Source organism: Protopterus annectens, chromosome 10.part0, assembly GCF_019279795.1.
Source record: "Protopterus annectens isolate FY-2018-M chromosome 10.part0, PAN1.0, whole genome shotgun sequence".
NCBI lineage: Eukaryota > Metazoa > Chordata > Ceratodontiformes > Protopteridae > Protopterus > Protopterus annectens.
This window is the reverse complement of record NC_056744.1, coordinates 862,440,662-862,460,886: the sequence shown is the minus strand read 5'-3', so window position 1 is coordinate 862,460,886 and position 20,225 is coordinate 862,440,662. Positions and strand designations below refer to the sequence as shown.

At 36.1% G+C, this 20,225-nt stretch overlaps 1 protein-coding gene across 1 annotated transcript in view; it reads right to left on the bottom strand.

The window, feature by feature from the left end:
* TGFBR3 (transforming growth factor beta receptor 3) overlaps positions 1–20,225 on the bottom strand; it is a 2,354,992-nt gene that overhangs the window by 773,059 nt on the left and 1,561,708 nt on the right. Inside the window, exon 8 of the mRNA XM_044085660.1 lies at positions 2,291–2,474. Coding sequence (XP_043941595.1) covers positions 2,291–2,474 — 184 coding nt within the window. The remainder of the gene's footprint in view (positions 1–2,290; positions 2,475–20,225) is intronic.

The window sequence follows — 20,225 nt, the reverse complement described above, 5'->3', positions numbered from 1 at the left end:
TCTTTGAAAATCCATACAGTTAAGAGGTATGAGTTCATGTTCATTATACAATGCCTCCCCTAAAACGTGCACGCTGATTGGCCAGCCCAACCAGCGTGCCCGTTGTAAATCCCTTAATATACTAACGGAAAAAGGTCCGGTCGCCCGGACATTTTCCATTAGTATAAAACACTGTCTCGCTATGTTAAAAGAGTTTAACATAGCGAAACAGGTTTAAAAAAAGCAACGGAGATCTCCGTTGCTTTTTTTAAAGCTGTCTCGCTATGTTAAACTCCTTTAACATAGCGACGCAGTGTGTAAAAAGCAAAGGAGATTTTGCGATCTCTGTTGCTTTTTTTTTTTTAAAGCTGTCTCGCTATATTAAATGGGTTTAACATAGCGAGACAGCTTTAAAATAAGCAACGGAGATATCTGTTGCTTATTTTAAAGCTGTCTCGCTATGTTAAACCCATTTAACATAGCGAGACAGTAAAAAAAGCAATGGAGATCTTGGGTTCTCCATTGCTTTTGCCCACAGTTCTGATGTACTGCGCAGGCGCGCAGTACATCAGAACTGCCGCAGAATACCAGACAGCTGCGGAAGGGCAGTAAAGAGGCATTATACAATGCCATTATTTAAGAAAAGTAATTATTTCTTTTCTTAAATAATGTCATTGTATAATAGCAATAACCCACTTCTGGGTGTGGGTAATGCTGGATTTACCACGGTTGGCTTTGTTTGGTCCTCGGGCCGCCTCGGGACCAAACCACGCCAACCTTGGGTAAATCAGCATTACCCACACCCAGGCGTGGGTTATTGCTATAATACAACACTCTCCCTGTCAGGAAAAGCCGCAATTTAATGAAAGTGTACTCTTAATGTATGATATATTTGTGAGCTAACTTGTTTGTGTTCAGTAGGCAGACTGATCATTGTTAGCTTCTTTGTGTATGCGTCTCTCTCAGTCATGCACACATATACACACATACACACACGCACACACACACACACACACACACACACACACACACACACACACACACACACACACACACACACACACACTCTTCTTCTACTTTCACACACACAATTCTGTTTTCATGCATGCACTCACTCCATATTTACCTATTAACACATGTAACTGCTGTCCCTTTCAAAGGCAACAGCGGGAAATCCATACACGAGTCCCTCTTCAGCGAGAACACACACACACACACGCACACAAACAAACACACACACACACGCACACAAACAAACACACACACACACACACACACTGATTGTTCGGCGCAAAATAATGGCGTAAACACACTGACCCTTTTTTGGCTCAAAAACAAAACTAGAAGGGTGCTTTGGCGCATGCGCACACTGACATTCGCATTACAGGTCACGGGAACGAAAAAAACAAAACAAAAAAAGTGTTTTGGGGCATGCGTGCATCAATATTGCAGTTAGAGGTTGAGGGCCACATGGAAGAGCTCTGAGGGCCGCATGTGGCCCGCGGGCCACAGGTTGGACACGTCTAGCTTATAGTTTTCAAGTATTTAAAAACTTTTAGCTTTGCACTTCAAATTATGCTAAAATGACCAGATGCAAAAATATTTATTATATTCTTTTATGTAAAACTAATGCTTCCTATATGGTTGAGCTATAAAAGTACATACAAGATGATCAGGTTTCATTCAAAGAAAACTCCCCTATTACTCAGAAAAGTATATCTTTAGGTAAATGATTCACTATGTAATGCCATACTATGAGCAGGGTTACTTAGTTTGGGACTCTTCTACAGTTAAGTCTATCATGTTTTACTCTCTTGAAAAGCAGGTAATTTTGTCTAAGCAAGTTTCTTATACTGTCTGTAGTGCTACATAAAGTGAAATGTCACTCAAAAGCAGCAAATAACATCTGTAGACATTCCGCTGCAAATGCTAATTTTACTCTGTGAATACCCATCTGTCAGTTCATACTTGCTTACTCTTAAAGGATCTTTGCTTCCAATCCTTCCAATGTAAAAAAAAATCATAATTTTAATTTTACTCTATCATCCATTTGTCACTCCATATTTACTTACAGTTAAAGCATCTTTGCTTCCAAACATTCCAGTGTAAAAAAAAAAAAATCATAATTCTCTGTAAACAGGATGCAAATGCGTGTACTCTGTTCTTTATAGTTAGCTGTGATCAACAACAAAGGTATATTTCACAAGAAACTGCACTGGAGAACATAATGAAAAATAAACTGAATCACAAAAACTTAAATAAAGCAGCAACCAATCATGAAATACATATTTATAAAAACTCTGATGCTTACCAGTTTCTGTCAGCCGAATCTGAAATCGGTTAGCTACTGGTGCTTTGGTATAGGTAGCTACAGGACTGTAGCCATTGCTCTTGGCCCACTGAATTAAATTTTGATGCGAAGGCAAATCAGAATATCGTACCGTCCCAAGCAGAAAATTCTCAGGGTCCTTATCAAAAGTGAGGCTGTTGGGAGTCTGTAGGCCAAAAAAGCTAATAAGTAAGTCTTAACATTCAAGTGTCACTAACTACAGTTTTATCTTTTTAAAGTGCAAAAGGCTACTAGTTTTAGAAAAGAAGAAATTAGACATTTAGGTAACAACAGTTTAGTTTTAATCTTCTTGTCATTAATTGCTGGGAATGATGCATTTCAGTTTTGCAAACATTAAAGAGAACATGGAGTCAAAACATTGATTTAAAAAAAAAAACAACTTTGGCCTCACTGACAAGATTGAGAGAGATGGCTGCAGTTAACATGACACCTTGACCACATGTAGAAGAAGAATGGGGTTGATGAAAAGGATGAGGCCTCACATACCTTCTTCAAAAATACAATCTGGCAAAGAACTGAGCAACAGGATCTAATGAAGTTACACCGTCATGAAAGCAATATGAAGAATACAATAAATAAAGATATGGATCTGTTATGCTGTCCTGAATCACGACTCACTGAAATGCAAAATACAAAATATTAGACTGTAAAAACACAGCACATATAATAATAAGTAGTAAAGACCATGTGGACCTATTGGGATCAGCTAGTAGCAGTACTTTTATGGAACTGTGACTGACCAGTCACAGACATTGGTATACAAAAGTTTATGAATACTAGAGATACATGAGTCGGGCTCAAGTTGAAACCCATTCCAAATATTTTCTGAATCATGTTTTCCTAATTTGCTATCAGCTACGTGTTAGTCAATCACAAACCAGTCAACAACATATACACACACATGCATGTGTGTATATATATATATATATATATATATATATAAATATATATAAAAAAAAAATATATATATATATATATATATATATATATATATATATATATATATATGTATGGGTTCACTTCTACATTTCGAAATCCCAAAATCTCGAGTTTCAGAACACAGAGTTCAGAATCTCGAGATCTTGGAATCTCGAAGTTGTGGACCCTCCCCCGAAACACCAATAAACACATAAAAAACAAGCATATGCAGGGGGGCAAGCCCCCTGCACCCCCCACACCCTCCGCAACTTAAATATACCAACTCCGAGATTGCACTACAGCGAGGACAAGGGAAATCTCCTGGTCCGCGCTGTATGCTGATCTCTGTTCAGGATTTGTAAGTTTTAAAACTTCGAACATATGATCTTTGATCATATAAGATTTGAAGTTTTGGACTTCGAAATTCTGGACGTAACCCATATATAGATAGATATATATATATATATATATATATATTTTTTTTTTTTTTTTTAATTACACACACACACTTGCATAAGTATATGTATGAGGGAGTGATCCCATTTAGGTCCACGCAAACTTTACTACGTATTACTACATGTGCATAGATGTTTGAAGGACCTTAATGACTTGTTTTTCTTTCTTTTTTCCTAAATTTTATCAAACTTATGAAAAAAACAAGCAATATAAAAACGTACATATCAAAGTCAGATAAAAATATGATTGCCCATGCAATACTAGTATTCTTCTACAAAATACCTAATTCTTAAGTGATGAAACTTAACAAGGCAGTGCTTATGCTTATTTCCAACTGAATCTTGACAAACGTTACCCAGTAATTACCCAATGTTTTCTAATCAATGTCTGTTATTTAACATTCTATGCCCAGTACATAAATGCCATTTATGATCAATACACCCACTGCATTCTAAAACTCTATTCATAACAGAAAACACTATAAAGTTAATAGTGTTTAAGTACCCCTATCAGCACTCAGAATCTAAACACTGAATTAAGGCAGATATTTCTCAATGCATTTTTGTCAAAGAAATGGGAATAAAGCATTTCCTTCTCTGATTATAGGTTCATAGGATGTTACTAGGCTATTGATCTGAGGGACATTACAATCCTAACCGTTAAATCCCATTATAATACTAGATGAGACACATCTATAGTATGCCCAAGATTTTTTTTAGCAAGGACCACCCATGTCCAGGAGAGAACACGGGGCAATCCCCAGCAGAAATTTATGGTTTCCCATGTGGTCATCTAGGTTGCACTTAAACAGGGTCATGGAGGTGCACTGCTTGATATGGATTGGAAGTCTATTCCAGAGGAGTGGCAACCTCTGAGAGATATCTCCAGCAGGTCTTGTTTATGTCGTAGGCTAGATTGAGGTCCCTGAAACGGGTGAGTCTAGACCCATTTGAGTTACATATGTGCAGCATTTCCATTAGATTTGGGTAAGAGATAGCTCTGTAAACCAGACATAAGTTGCATCTAAGTAGTCAGTATGCTACTGAGTACAGTGACAGTGACTTCAGTCTGTTCGTATAAGATGTGCTGGAGACCCTTAATTTTCTTAGTTAGAAATCTCTGAAGTTTAATAAGTTGCTGCAGGTGTCTGGTAAGGTACACACCAAAGGGAGCATTATATTCAATAACAGGCCTGATCAGTGCTTTTTTGTAAACAAAAAGGTGGTGGTATGCATACGTCACATTTGGGTCAACCCCCCCCCAAAAAATACCACCCAAGCTCAATAAAGTCTGCGACAGCCAAGGTCCTCATCATCTTGCTAAGTCTGCTGTTAGCAAATCTTCCATCTGGGAGTGGTTAAGTGGGTGAAATATAACAATGGCATGAGTACTGCACATTCACTGTAAGACAGCGATTCATCAACAAGTTTCCCACCTGTGTACTGAGCAACCAGGAGAGTAGCCATAAACTTACACTTTGTACTCGCACCTCTTGCTGTTGCGTCTACCACCTGCGTATCTATTAAGAAGTGCACTTAACCCTCAAAATGTTGCCCACAGACATTCTGGAAAGGGACACATTATTTTTGACAATTGCTATTTGTACCTCTCAAGCACACCGCATTATAAAGGACGGCCTCAATTTCAGTCTTAAAAAGTCCATGTTCCTCCAAATTCCACAGTGAGCCTGTCACACATTTGGCATTCAGTATTTAACTAATACCCTTAACAATGCTACTGAATCATATTAATTCATCAAAATAACTTTATATAAAAGTAAAGTAATGCATTTAGCCATCTTAAAATGTTCCACAAAAGTAGTATAGTTGACTTTTTTGTGACTTTTTTGCATCTTAAAATGTTCCTAGTCGAAATATGTTCTACATTTTGGGGATATAAGCTTGAGAGCTAAGCAAACTATAAAAAGTCTGTTTTTATAAATGTGTTCCTATCATGTAAACAAGTTATGTTTTGCTCTATATACTTCTATGCTCTTTGATCCATAAAGCTTCTGAGAGATGACATGACAAACAAATAAACTGACCCACAAACTTGTTTAAAAAATGCATACTTTTTCTGTCTCCTTTCACAGTCTCGATCACGCAGTAAGCCAACCAGAAAACATACTCATTTTCCATACATTACTTGGGAAAAGTGAAAGTTATTTGACTTTGTGTTTCAACAACAATAAACAGTAAACACTGAGAGTAAGGTCTCCACAAGCAAATTTTAGACAGTTTAATTATAAGTTAACTGCAGAATGAGAAGTAAAAAATATACTGCTAGACTCATTCTCATTAGTTATACAACCAACTTCTTTCATGGCATTCATCAAAAAGATACCACTAGCAGACCTGTGTACGTCTTATCTTCATTCACAATTTAAACTAGTTTCCAAACACGCTTCAGTTTCTGATAGGATACACGTAAACCCACTAGTTCAGAAACAGGCTGCAGAACACACCACAACAATTACACCATCCACTTTTTACAGACTTAATACTAATTTTCAAACATCACACTCTAAATTTGCATTTGTTTGCCAGGGACAGAGCAACGCAGACCCTCTCACTAAACCTGCAAACCTGCTTTGTCTAAACTCTGAACTGCAATAAACTAAAATAACTTACCTGCTCCTGAAGGTCCTGGTTCCATCCCATATACACAGTTTAAATGGGTCCCCTTTAAACTATTTTAATACAAAATAAAAATCACAAAGCAGCCTCCTCTTGTATTAATCTGTACTATACATCATTGCTTCAGTAGCTTAAGACTATGCTACTCGGGAAAGCTACACTGCGCAAACACTTCAAATCAACCAGTGACAATTCACAAAACAAAAAAATCTACCACTCACTCCAACTGTTGTATAAAGTTCCCTGCAAACCTCCCTGCGCAGCATCATCTGCAGTCAGATGTTTGTACTATAATACTGTCTCTCTGCATTTAATAGAAGAAGGTCACTAACTGCAAGTGGGATTTATGGGTTTCCACACTTTAACGTCCAAAATGGGATACTACTGAAATATTAAATGGCACAGAACAGATGTGATAATAGTGCTTAACACCTGGTTTATTTTTTGTTATCAAAATGGATTTATAGGGGGCGTGGCCACATCTCAAGTGTACCTCCTTGCTGGGGACGTACTCTTTTTTTGAGTCTTAAAATGTCTATGTTCTTTGCATTTCCACATTGAAAAGGTCTGCCAAGCTTTGTGTTAGTGATTTTTAAATGATTTCCATGATAAATAATATTGAATTATATTAATGCATGAAAAGAATGTAAAGCGATATACTTATCTAATCCGACATTACAGGCACATGAATGAGTAACTAAAGAATGCATGTGTAAATAATATGTAGTGGATGCCACGTCAAGTTGCTGCAGCTGAGGTGCTGGTACACTGTACTGGTGCATACCACCACAACAAAAAAAGCACTGGGCCTGATGAGGGACAAGTACAGGGATGCCTTTGCTAATCAGGTGAGCGAAACAGAATGGCTTCTTCACCACAGTAGACACATGGTGGTCAAAGTTGAGGTCACCGTCAACTTGGGTTCCCAGGTCTCTCACTACTGAATTGGTACCTAGGGTATTACTGTTTATTTTATAATCAGCAGGGACATAGTTTTTACCAAAGGGAATGATGATGCATTTTTTAGCATTTAGTTTAAGACCATGGCTTTGGCACCAGTCATTGGTCTATACACGTCCCTTTTGAAGTACAATGATATCGCTAGGGGATTCAATTATACCACCTAATTTGCAGTCATCCACAAACCTGGTTAGCCATAGCCTCTCTGTTTTGGCCTGGACTTCTGAGAAGTATATACCAAACAAGAGGGGGCCCAGCACTGACCCTTGTGGGACCCTACTGGTGACAGGTCTGCTGGTAGAGGTAAAGTCTCCCACTTTGACTGAGTGTTGTCAATCTGTGAGCCAGTGTGCGACTCACCTGACAACATAGGAGTTTTCCTATTTGCTTGTTTAGGCTGTGGAGGGTGCTCTTCCAGTCTGGGGTCTCACTTTTGAATTTTTAGACATCAGCTTCTTTCACTTATTGCATAATTTATTAATGCTAGACGTCGACCAGAATGCTTTTTTTTTTTTTTGAGGATCTTGCTTTAATCCTATCTGGCACGGCTGTGTCTATACATTTGTAAAGAAGTTTATACAGGGCATGAGTATATACTTTAATATAGCTGTCAATGCCATTAGTAGCTTAGATGTTGATTATACCTTCCCTTTGGAGGATACAGGGTATAGTTAACTTTCGTGAAGTATTTTAGCCTGACTTCTCCTCTGGGGAGTTCCGGTGCTATTGCTACTTAAAAATGACTCACATGTGATTGGATTTAACCAGTACAGGCCCTACACATGAGGTGTTGCATTGTTCTCTCATACTGGTGAGGACCATGTCTAGAATATTAGAGCCCCTTGTGGGGTGGTGCACTAACTGTTCCAGAAGATGAAACATTCCTGGTAGCTACCTAATACAGTTACATATTTATATCATTTAATCTAGGTATTGATTTAGTTTTACAAATTCATCTAATAGACAAATGCCTATTGAATAGCCTATTATTATCATTGTTGCCAAATAAAAAAAAACTGTATTAAATTTATCAGAATTTATACGGCACTCCCTGAATCTGCTTTTTAAAGCTTTTTAAAGCAGTTTAATTCCATAACAAAAGGAACCAAGACCCTCTTAATAATTCTCCATGTCTCCAGCAACTGTTAAAAGCTAAAAGGAACATGTGCTGAATGCATGCTTAGATATAAAAATACTCTTGTAAACATTTCCAAAGATCTTAAACCGAGTTTCTTGTATATCTTGCTAAATGTTATATCCTAAACTACACTGTCTCTCAGATTTGCTTAGCCAATAACTGAGTCCAGGAGTCTTTACAATTATCCATCATCTCAGTTTTAGGTTCTCATACACAAACCAAAGCCTAATTAGCCACTTTCTGGATGGGAAACCAGCTTAGTCTCTAATAATAATTCTATCAGCTTTGGCTGTCTGCTTGGTGACAGCTCAAATAACTATAGTTGCCTAATACTGTCAGTGGCCTGTGAAATTCTACACTGCAAATCTCACTCAACTGAAAAAGATTACTGAATACCTTCTATTTCAACTCCGCATTTCCTCAACTAATCTGTTCCTAGAAAACGTCCTTAGTGTTCTTTTGGAAAATGGAGCAGATCCTCTTCATCACCAATCCCCACTATTAGAATCAAATGATCTGAGGAAGACAACAGTCGAAAGCGCTTATCGGACATCTTCAAGGAACAGTTTTGAGCTTTTTTATTTTTCATTTTATTTTCAAGTCGAAGTTTTATTGGTATTAAAGGACTACATTTTAATTGGAACACTTGTAGATTTTGTTGATTGGCCATCCTTGGGTGGATTTTCTGTCTTTTTTCTGCTACTATTAGAATCAAAGTACTTACTCATGGCAACATTTTCTAATTTTTGAGTAAACTTTTTGGGTTACTGTGATATTTCATATTTTCAGACTGTACATATGAGGGCACTCTTTAATCACAGAAGCCTGCATTTGATAAAGCAGCTTTATATCATTAGCTTCAAAATAATTACACAGGTGCACTATACTGAAGACCCCTTCTTTACTTAAAATCAACTTATCTCAAGATATTCTTTTTTTAACACCTTTGTTGAATCATCACTCAAGACACAGTTAAATTTATATAAAAAAACAAACCATTTTACCACATTCACAGTTACAAACATCATACATCACATATATTCTTTTACGCAACTATCATCAATTAAGCATTACATAAATTATTCAATTCTGGCTTTCCTTAAACCTCAGTCTTCATGCGAAACATTATTCTGCATGTATTTTTCCCCAAATTTCCATTTTTTCTGTGTAATTTGCTCCTACCCTTTCCTGAAGATCCCACTTCCAGTTCTTTTATCTCTATTACAACATTCACTACTTCAAATACAACTGTTTTTGACTTTGATTTTCATTTTCTAGTAATTGCTTTTTTGGCAGCTGACAGAATTAAACTTAACAAGGCCTTACTATATCTAGGCAATTCAGATCCTGTAACCCAGCTCAAAAATTATTTCCTTAAACACATTTTCTCACCTAATATTTATGAAGGAGTACTCTGCAGGGAATTTTTTTTTTTTTTTAAATTAAATTGTTATTGTATTTCAATTTCAGTTCACAGGCATATAAAGTAAAATACACAATACAATCCTTATTGTGGACTACTAGTACATGTATAAGCATTCTGATAACAAAATTACAAAGAGACAAAATGAAACTATAATATAAAGAAAGTTCAGATTGATAAACCTTGTTTCACATTAAGCTGTTATGATATAATTTGATGCTGCTCAAATACATTAACTGCCTAACTGATGTTGAGAATCTAATGAAACATAAGTCAGTACTATCTATTAAAGAACTATTTACAATATTTACACATATTTACATTGGGTTGTCACTCACTAAGGTACAGAAAGATGTGAATTTGAGTTAAGATGTACATGTGTTAGCGAACATCTGTATGTCTGGCACTCATCTCATGCCTACTGCTTGTGTATGTTTTATTCTGGTTCCGCTTGATTTGATGAGGGACTAGGAATCAAATTGATTTGAATGTAGCAAAGGGTTAAGAATTATATTTGGCTTAACAATCTATGATAGAATTTCTATATATTTATACGCATTTGCTGGAAGTATTTGGATTTTTTCTATCACGGACATTTGTTGGGAGTGCTTGGACTTTGAGTTGTTAGTCCCCTTCATTGTTTTGCACAGCAGGTACTTTGTTCTCGTTGTTATTTAAATATAATATTTGTTTAATAATCAGGCGGTATTTGTTGCTTGCAGTTAGATGCCCAACAATGTGATCAATAGGTTGTTTTTTTATTTGGCAGAAATCCCATACTGTACAGTTTTTAATACACGGGAATTTTTCTAGATTTAACATTTTATTATTTAATTTAAATTCAGGGTTCATGTGTATCGGTTGTGCCATAATTATACAGTTGCTTATATTTAAGGAGGAGATAAGGAATTGAAAACTTGTTACTTTATTGATTATTATCGGATGTATGTTAAGATTTCTTAGGATTTTACTACTAAGGAAAGGAATAGCTTTGGAGTTAACAGTAGATGTCTTAAGATGTTGGTAATATATTTTTATCCATAGAGGGTACCATGAATTATCAGATGTGTCGAGTTGGGTCAAACGCACAATGTGATTGGCATTAGTAATGTGATAGTATATCTGAAAATCAGGGAGTGTCAGTCCTCCTTTTTCCTTGGGTAATGTTAGTTTTTTATAGCTAATTCTGATGTTTTTCAGGTGCCATAAAAATTTACTTAGTGTAGTTTCCATTTTATGGAAGAAGTTGTTTGTCACAAGTTGACTAATGGCCTGGAATTGGAACAAGATTTTAGGAAGTATGTTCATTTTTATGACTGATGCTTTGGAGAGTAGAGAGAGGTTAAGTTTTTCCCATCTAGCCAGGTCCTTTGTTATTTTAACCCAAACTTTGTATAAATTTTCTTTTATCATTTCCTTGTGTGGGTGAGAGAAGGTAACACCTAAATATTTCAGTGAGTATTCTATTTTGATTCTTGAGTCTGGAAAAAATATCTCCTTGTGATTGAGGGGATTTAGCGTGAAAATTTTAGATTTATGTTCACAGCATAGTTTGAGACTGCGAAGAACTCGTCAATGGATTTTAGAATTTTTACCAAATCGGTGGAGGGATGTTGGAAGTAAATGTTGAGGTCGTCCGCGTATGCTATGTATTTAATTGGTATTTTTGAGATACATATAGAGTGAATGAAAGTTTTTTGACTCCATTTTAACAGCAGAGCTTCTAAGTAGATGTTAAAAAGATAAGGGGATAGCGGGCAACCTTGCCTAGTCCCATTTATTATATGTATAGGACGTGAGGATTTTTTGTTTATGTATAATGTTGTAGTGGCTCTATTATATAAGACTTTGATCATGTTTATGTATTCCTCGGGTAAAGCAAACCGTATTAATATATTGAACATGAAGTTTAGTTTAACTCTATCAAAGGCTTTTTGTGCGTCCACAGAGAGAGTATACTTCGGGGAGGTGTCTGAGTGTCATATTTATTATTGCTTCTATTGTTACTGTATTATCCCATACTTGCCTATTGTTCATAAAGCCTAATTGTTCGTCAGATATGATATAGGAAATTACTTTATTCATTTTGTTGGCCAATATTAATGCTAGTATTTTTATTTCCACACTGATTAGTGTGATTGGGCGATAGTCGCTGGTACCATTACCAGGTGTATTTGGTTTTGGGATAAAGATCATTTTAGAGTTGTTAATGTATAGATCAGTGATTCCAAACTTTATTATATGATTGTATACTTTGAGTAGGATTGGGGTTAAATGTTTCGTGAATGTTTTATAAAATTCTGGGGTATAGCCATCAGGGCCTGGTGACTTGCCTGTTTTCAGTTTACTGATAGCTAGAGATATTTCTTTTTCAGTTATTGATGTTTTTAGAGTATTTATCTGTATATCTGTTATCTTTGGGAATTCCAAGTCATCTAAAAAATTATTGATTTCTGTTTCATTTTCCGTGGGGTGTGGGCCATATACCTCTTGATAAACTTTTTCAAATATTTTTATAATTTCCTCTTCAGAGTTGAATGACTTACTTTTGTGTATAATCTGTTTTATTGTGGAAGAGGGGTGTTTTACATTTATTATTCTGGCAAGAATTCTTGAGGGGGTTTGGGCCCATTTGGCATATATATGTAGGAGAGGTGATTCATTTGGGTTTCTTGTATTTGTTTTTGTACCGAGATTATTTGTTTCTCTAGATCCGGGTCATATTTGATTTGCATTTGTAACTCCAGTTTTTTAGTTTAGATTCTAGATTTTCCATATGAGAATGAGCTTGTCTTTTAATGTTTGATGGCTTTTGTATTAGTATACCTCTAATTGTTGCTTTGGTTGCTGCCCATTGCACATCCAAGGGGATATTTGTTACTTCTAAGTTATTGTTAGTTTGTGTAAGGATTTCTTTTATTTCCTGAGATAAGACCTTGTTTTTTAAGAGGTTTTGGTTCAGGGACCAACTTATTTTATACTGTTTGTCCGTATTTGGTTTGTTTACATTTACTGCTAGTCTGATTTTTATGTGGTCAGACAAGGTTCTTGGATCTGTTAGAAAATTGATATCAAATTTTTTGAAGTGTGTTGAGATTAGGAAGAAATCAATTCTGGACCAGGTTTTATGAGGGGTTGAGAAGAATGTAAATTTACTGGTTCCATATTCGTGTCTAAAGATTTCAAAGGGATAAAATAAGCTGAAGTCTTCTATTAGATCGTTTAAGAGATTTGTTAGATCGGTGGACTGTTTATTTTGTTTACTTGTTCTATCAAGTTCAGGTCTAGTAATCATATTCCAATCTCCTCTTATTAGGTATATATGTTTTGGAACTTTATCCAGGACTGAGTATAAGTCATAAATGAGCTCATTCTGGTACATACATAGACCGTATACATTCAATAATAATATGTTCCTATTGAAAGGAGGGAAAGAGCACTCTAGGTAACACCACCTGCCATTATGGTCGTGATCACTTGCTTTTATAATAGCCTTAAAAAATTCTTAACTATTATCGCTATCCCTTTAGATGCAGTTTCGCTTCCAGCGGATGTGATTAATTTTATCCATTTCTTTTTTGCTTCTTTTTCCCATTGAGCTGCATTCATATGTGTTTCCTGAAGAAGCATTACGTCTGCTTCTGATTTGTACGTTAAATGCAAGACTTTCTTTTCTTAATGTTCTTGAGACCTTTAACATTCCATGATTCCAGGATTATCATTTTGTCATTATTGCCATTTTATTACCTTTATAGTTTGAGTGTTCCTGTGTCATATGAAATGAATATTAATGTTGCTGTGCGAGTTATATGTGTGTTTTTATATATATAATGGAGAGTATAGTGAGTGACTTTTGAAGTTGTATGAGTTAATGAGTGACAACCCACCCCTTGCAGACCCCCCCCGTGCCTATCCACGAAGCAACTTTCGCCTGTAAGAGGTACTGTGAAAAAATATATCATCCTAACTATTTTACAAATGTTGCTTATTATTCTAAGATCCATCAGACACTAGCACGAAGCTATCTTCCCTGCCTGCTTTGGTTACTGCATATTATTCTATTTTATGTTAGAGCTATAGGTTCGGTGAAAGAGAGGAAGAGAAGAAAGTTTGTACATCTCGAAGAATGGTGTCTAGACCACTTGATCAGTAAGGGAAAGTAAGAGAGATTACAGTTTAGATATTCCATCCCACCTTGTTCAGTCTATTATAACTTTTTTTTTTTTGTTTTATTATCCTTGAACCCAAGTAAACCAGATCGCAATGTCGTAAGATTCCTTAAGGTACCCAGTATCAGCAAGTGTCCTTTCAGAAAGTCATGTGATTGTGAGATAAACTATTTATAACTGTTGTTTTAATTTAACTCATCAGAGTTTGGTTTGCCACCTGTATTTATATTTCCAGGGGGTTAGTCTTGTCAAGCTATAAGAATGCTTTTGCCTTCACTTTGTGTTATGAGCGGAATAAGGTCTTATTCTAAGTGCCAGAGTCGATTTTTATTCCTGTGTCTTAGATGATATGAGATTGTATATTCATCTCAAACAGATTATGTATTACCCAGGTAGTATAAACTTGAAAATGGGTGTGAGGTTTCCTTAGTGGGACTAGTTGGGTCCATAAGTTCAAGGGTAGTCTATTGAAGATCGCTAGAAATTGTATATGTTGCTCTTTAATCTTAGTGCCCATGGGAATAGGCTGATTTAATTTACTGGAATGACTGCATTTATGTTAAAGTATCCCACGAAAAAGGGGTATTTTCAATGAACAGGGTAAAAGTGGGGTCTGTTTGCGAAGATCACTTTCAACAAACCAATTTAACAATCTTGTTTTTACTGGGGGGGAGGGGAGACTACCTGCTTCTCTCTCAATTGTGGAATCAAGCCCCCGCCTTAAACTATATTAAATCCAAGGTTTCATAACAGTGGGAAAAGAACAGACTCCACTATTGGCTAATGTAATGTATTTCCGGTTATTTTATTGGTTTACATACGCTGCTCAGCGCGAAAGCCCCATGAGATTAATCTACAAGAGTAACTTGTGAGTGTACCCTGGGAAATATAAATGAAATCAGTAGAAAATGTAAGCGTTGATTCACTTAACACCCATAACCAATTCTGTGCTATTGTCTATTATAATTATTGTGCGCATCTAAGGCATATTCTCAAAAACTTAATAAGAGATTTTTAAGGGGCCCAATGACATTTAACAGCGGATGTAAAAAATATATTTGACTTTTTGCTGGACTTATAAAAACTGGTTCATATAAAATGTGCAAGCTAATGATGCTGATGTTAAGTCAAAAAGTTAAAGCTAAAACCCATACTGGCTACTTATAGCAAAAATGCTTTCCAGTTTCTTAGCTGCTGAACAAAATGTGCCAGACCATTACTTCAAAATATACTGGGAAACTCTTAACACTTTCACTAAAAAACAAGTGGTAATGCGACAATGCAACTATCATTTGTCTCCATCTGTCAGAGGAGAAATATTACTGACAAAAAAAAAAAGACAGAGTTAAGCAGTCAGCTTTTCATTAAAAGCAAATTAGCTTGATTCTGCAGTGTAAGTAGGCAATTGTGCTGCCCCATATATATAAGAGAAGTGTCACTTGCTTGAAGAGAGGGCCAGCCAGTGAAGATCTTATTCCTCACAATGATTTGTTTATAATTTTTCCTTTGCATGACCTTTGCTATCTGTTTACTTTCAGCCAAGCCACGCCTCTCTGGTAGCAAGGTTGTATTGTTTGATCATCAGGCTTGTCTGAGGAGAAGCGTTGTTGTTTTTTTTCTTCCTTCTCCTTTGAAAGCTTCGTGTTTTACGAAGGAAGAGAGGGCTACAATGACCAGGCAGGACTATCTGCACTATCTGCATGCAGTTCAACTTTAGGATTAATGAAAATGTGCGCATTCAGGGTTAGAGGGCTACAGCATTTCGGTCAGGTAAGCATTGTTTAGCAGGCGTACTGTTAGAATGTTCGATTGAGTACAATTGCATTTATCTAATGCTATCTTCATTGTTGTAAGGTTCAATTGTTTGGTGTTTCAATTAAGTTTGAAGAGTGTATGCATAGCATGGGACTGCAATCCATGGCATTAGGTTTTATGTTAGCATTGCCATGTTTGCCTTTTTAACCTTTGAAGCTATTAGGTTGTGTTATCCACTTGCGTTTCAAGTTTTAAAGTTAATTAGCTGGAACTGGAAAGAATAGCTTATTAGGGAGTCTGATCACTTCATGTTTACTTATGGCTAATCGTGTAAATGTTGACAGAGTCATTTTATTTTATTTTCTTTGGTTAAAATGGCTAGGTTCTGCAGTCGACTGTTTAGATGGGAAAAAAAAAGTCAGTGTGGACAGTGTCATTTACAGGCGTCCCTTCTGTGGTGTTTAAAGTACATTGTAGTCATCTCCTTCCGTTTTTTTAATGTCGACTCTTATTTTCACAATGTTTTTGCTGTGATGGTGTTGATCCGGATCTGTTGTTAGACTGAGGGACCAATAGCCTGGAAGTGATTCTGCGAGGTCAGAGGGTAACTTTTGAGTTTTTCGCATTTGATACTAGGCCCAAGAATGGAATTTCAAAACGCTGAGTGAGATTACGGATTAGACTGGGTTCAGGTGTTATTTTTTTACCTTAATACATCAGCAGTGTGTTTCGGGGGTCCATTATTGATCAAGGTAGATCTGGTAACTATGCTTTAGGCTGAAATTGAAGGTATTTCCTTAAAAATGCTTGTAAATGTTGATTTGGCTTCTTGTACAGTTTTTATTGAATAATTGACACTATTTTGTTGGAAGCAGAGGGTGGCCGGGTATTTCATTTGAAATTTAATGTTCTTATTTATCAGGTAGTTGCAAAAGGGAGATAATGCTTGCCTGGATTGTTTGATTGGAAGTGGTAAATCTTGTCCTATGGTTATTTTATGTCCATTCCATGTGATATTCTTCTTTTTTTGGCAATTACAATTATAGACTGTGCATGATCAGCATTTAGGATTCTGGCATAGACTTGTCTCGGCATATCAGGTGATTGGGCTTTCCTGAGTGCTCTATGTATTCTCTCTATTTCAATTTTTTTAGAGAAGTCTCTATTTTCCAGCACAATGTCAATGATTTCTTTTGCAATTCCAGGTAGCTGTATTTGGTCATAATTCTCTGGTATTCCTCTGATTAATATGTTGTTTAGTCAAATCTTGCTTCCAGGTCAATTTTCTGTTTCATTTCTACGATGGTGGAGTCTCTGTCTAAGGCCTCTTTTTGTAAACCTTGTATTTTCAACTCGTTATCCATTATTTTGGCTTCATTTTGCTCTATTCTTGTAGTCATATGTTCCAGATTGTTTCCAAATGCTGTTAACTTTGTAGAAAATGATTGTATTTCTGATTTAAGGGGGAGTAGAGCATCTCTGAGTTCTTCTAGTGTGAGAGGTTGTTCATTTTTAGCTCTTTGAGGCTGTTTAGCTGCATCAACTTGCAATTTATTTTTCTGTTTTTTTTTGAAGAGACCTCTTTTTCTGGAGAGTTAACTAGAGAGAATCTAGTCTTAGTAGTTTGTTGCTCCATTTGTTCCATTTTGGCTATATTGAATATTTCTTTGTTTGTTTGTTTAGGCAGAACTTGAAGAATAGTAGGCCCAAGCACATGTAACCAGGATCACCACTGTGCTACTTTATTTTGAAGAATTGTTAATCCTGATGGGTTTTTTTTCAGAAACTGAGGAACTGGTAAGTAACTTTATGAGTCCTCTTGCATTGCTTGAAGGTTTTTAGCACTGAGCGGATTAGTAGCAACAAGTGATTTGTTTGGATTAATCTGTAATATTGAGAGCAGGCAGAATTGTGTGCTTCCTATCTGGCGGCCATCTTAGAACCTCTCTGCAGGGAATTTTTAAAGTTTGCCAAAACATATGTTACCAGTTACATTTTTCTTCCCCATCACACCTCCAACATTTGCCATCTAGAAACAATTCTTTGGAGTCTGCTTGGGGTACAAAACAAAAACTTCTAAACACAAATCCTATATCTTCTAGACTTTGTTGCATATTTCAGGGCCATAATTCAGAGCTATACATAATACGCTTCCAATGTTTCCTTGTGAATTACTCATCCAATCTCTCTTCTGTAGCTTTTCCAATCTCCTCTGATTCCTATAGTTATTGTACAATACATTATATGCCTTGCTCATTTTCCCTTTTTTAACAGCAACTTCTGTTCTAGATTCAACTAAAAACTCTACCAGATCAGGTCTTTCACTTTGCCTATACTATGATGTCAATCTCTGACAGGGAAGGCAATCTCTAGCATGCAGTTCAAATGTCTACTTGTCCTCTTCCCATTCTATTACCTTTCCATCTCAAGTTATATACACTCAGTACCTTGGCTCCTTTGACAGTTTTATCCAGTAAATTTCAGTCTCATCTTGCCTGTTCTCTGTAACCCTAATTGTAGTCATCCCTAATGGCAGAATCTCCTTCCTCCAATCTTATGCTGGCTAAGGTTTTAGACTACTTTCTACTACTTTATGAATATAATATTCCACATGGCTGCTTTTGTTCTCTTTAAGGATATGCCTCCATAATCTCAATCTTGAATTTCTCACCTGCTTCATCATCCCTTTCCACTTTGAAGTATAGCTTTCTGCTTATGTTATGTGCATTAGTCTTAACTGTGTAGCTCTAAAATATCCATTTAAATCAGGTAATCCTAAACCACATTGATCTGCTGGAAGGACCAACTAATTCCATTAGACCTCTGTCCTCTTCCCCTCCCAGATAAAACCATTCACTTCTTTATTAACTGCTGTCCACAATTTCTTCTCTGTTTGATTAAAATATGTTTGTCCTGTATATAAAACTAAAGGGACTATTTTCACTGCTTGTATCTTGTTATCCATATCCATAAACGTGAGCTTCCAGTTTCACACTTTTTGTATTATCTTTTGTTTAGTTTCTTCCCACACATCCTCAGCTGCCATAACACAATCCTTTTAACCCATACTCCTAAATACTTCATTTTACCATATCCCATAAATATGAATATTGCTGAACCAATTCATGCGTGGGTACATAGTTTACAGCTATAATCTAGTTTTAGCTTTATTCATTTTATATCCTGCAAACACTTGGAATGGTCTCAGAATGTTCCACAAAATGGAGATGTCCTCTACTGGTTTTGTCAGGTACAAAATAATGTTGTCTGCAGATAAAGCCAACGTTTCCTGATTACGATATCAATTATATCCTTGATTTTTTGAGTCTCTTATTTTCTTTGCCAATGGCTCAGAATATAATGCAAATAACAAAGAAAAAGAGAATACTCATGCCTGGTTCCTCTGTTCAGACACAGTTTATTAGAGAGGAGCCCTCCCACTTTATTTTTTACCTCTGATCCCTCATATATCCTACTAATTAACCCTATTATTGAATCAGGGACTGCAAATGCTTCTATTGCCCTACTCATAAAATCCGAGTTTATTCTGTTGAATGCTTTTTCTGTGCCAAAATCCACCAACAGTAGTATTTTCTTACATTCTGCTTTCCTCTGGATCATCACCATTCTGTAATCATTGTCAAATATTTGTCTCCTCTCCACAAAACCACTTTGATGCTTATCAATTTTGGCAACACCTTTGCTATTCCTTTAACTATTACAGATATAAACAGTTTATAACAATGGTTTAAAATTTCAATAGGCCTATATGAAGCTGATGGGCTTTTGCTGTCTTTAGGTATTACTTTTTTCCAGGGTGTTGGTGCTTCCCCTCCTTTTAAAATGCTGTTAAACAAAACCTTCCAGATCTTTATCACCTTCTTCCCTCTCAGCTTCCAAACTTCCACACTTTCCTGCAGATTGATATCTTGTCTCCTCCTATCTTACCTGTTATTTGTTGAGTATCATCTACCTCTAACCTTGGTATACTTAAGTCTTCCATAAATATTTCCATTTGTGCTTTTTCTTGATTTCCAAATTATTCCGCTTCATACACATTTTCATAAAATTTCTATAACAGCTGTAATACCTCTAAAGGATCTCTGGTTATTTTTCTTTTTATAGTCTCCTTAAGCTTGCCAAAAATTCTTTCTACTTTCTGTCGCCTAAGTCATTGTGCTAAAAGTTTGTGTTCTGGAGTTATTAGCAAAAAAAAAAAATGCTTAACAGCAATCTTTCTAAACTCAGGCATGTTATCCAGATACTCACTTATTTACTCTTTAGCACTCTGCAGTTGTGCGTATTCTTGTTCTGTGAGATTCCCTTTATTCTGCAATAATTTAACCTCTGTCCTCTGTCAGTCCCTCTAAACAATTCTTACTACTTCTTAACTATATCATTTTCTTTTATTTCTACCCAATTTTTTAAACTCCACTTACAC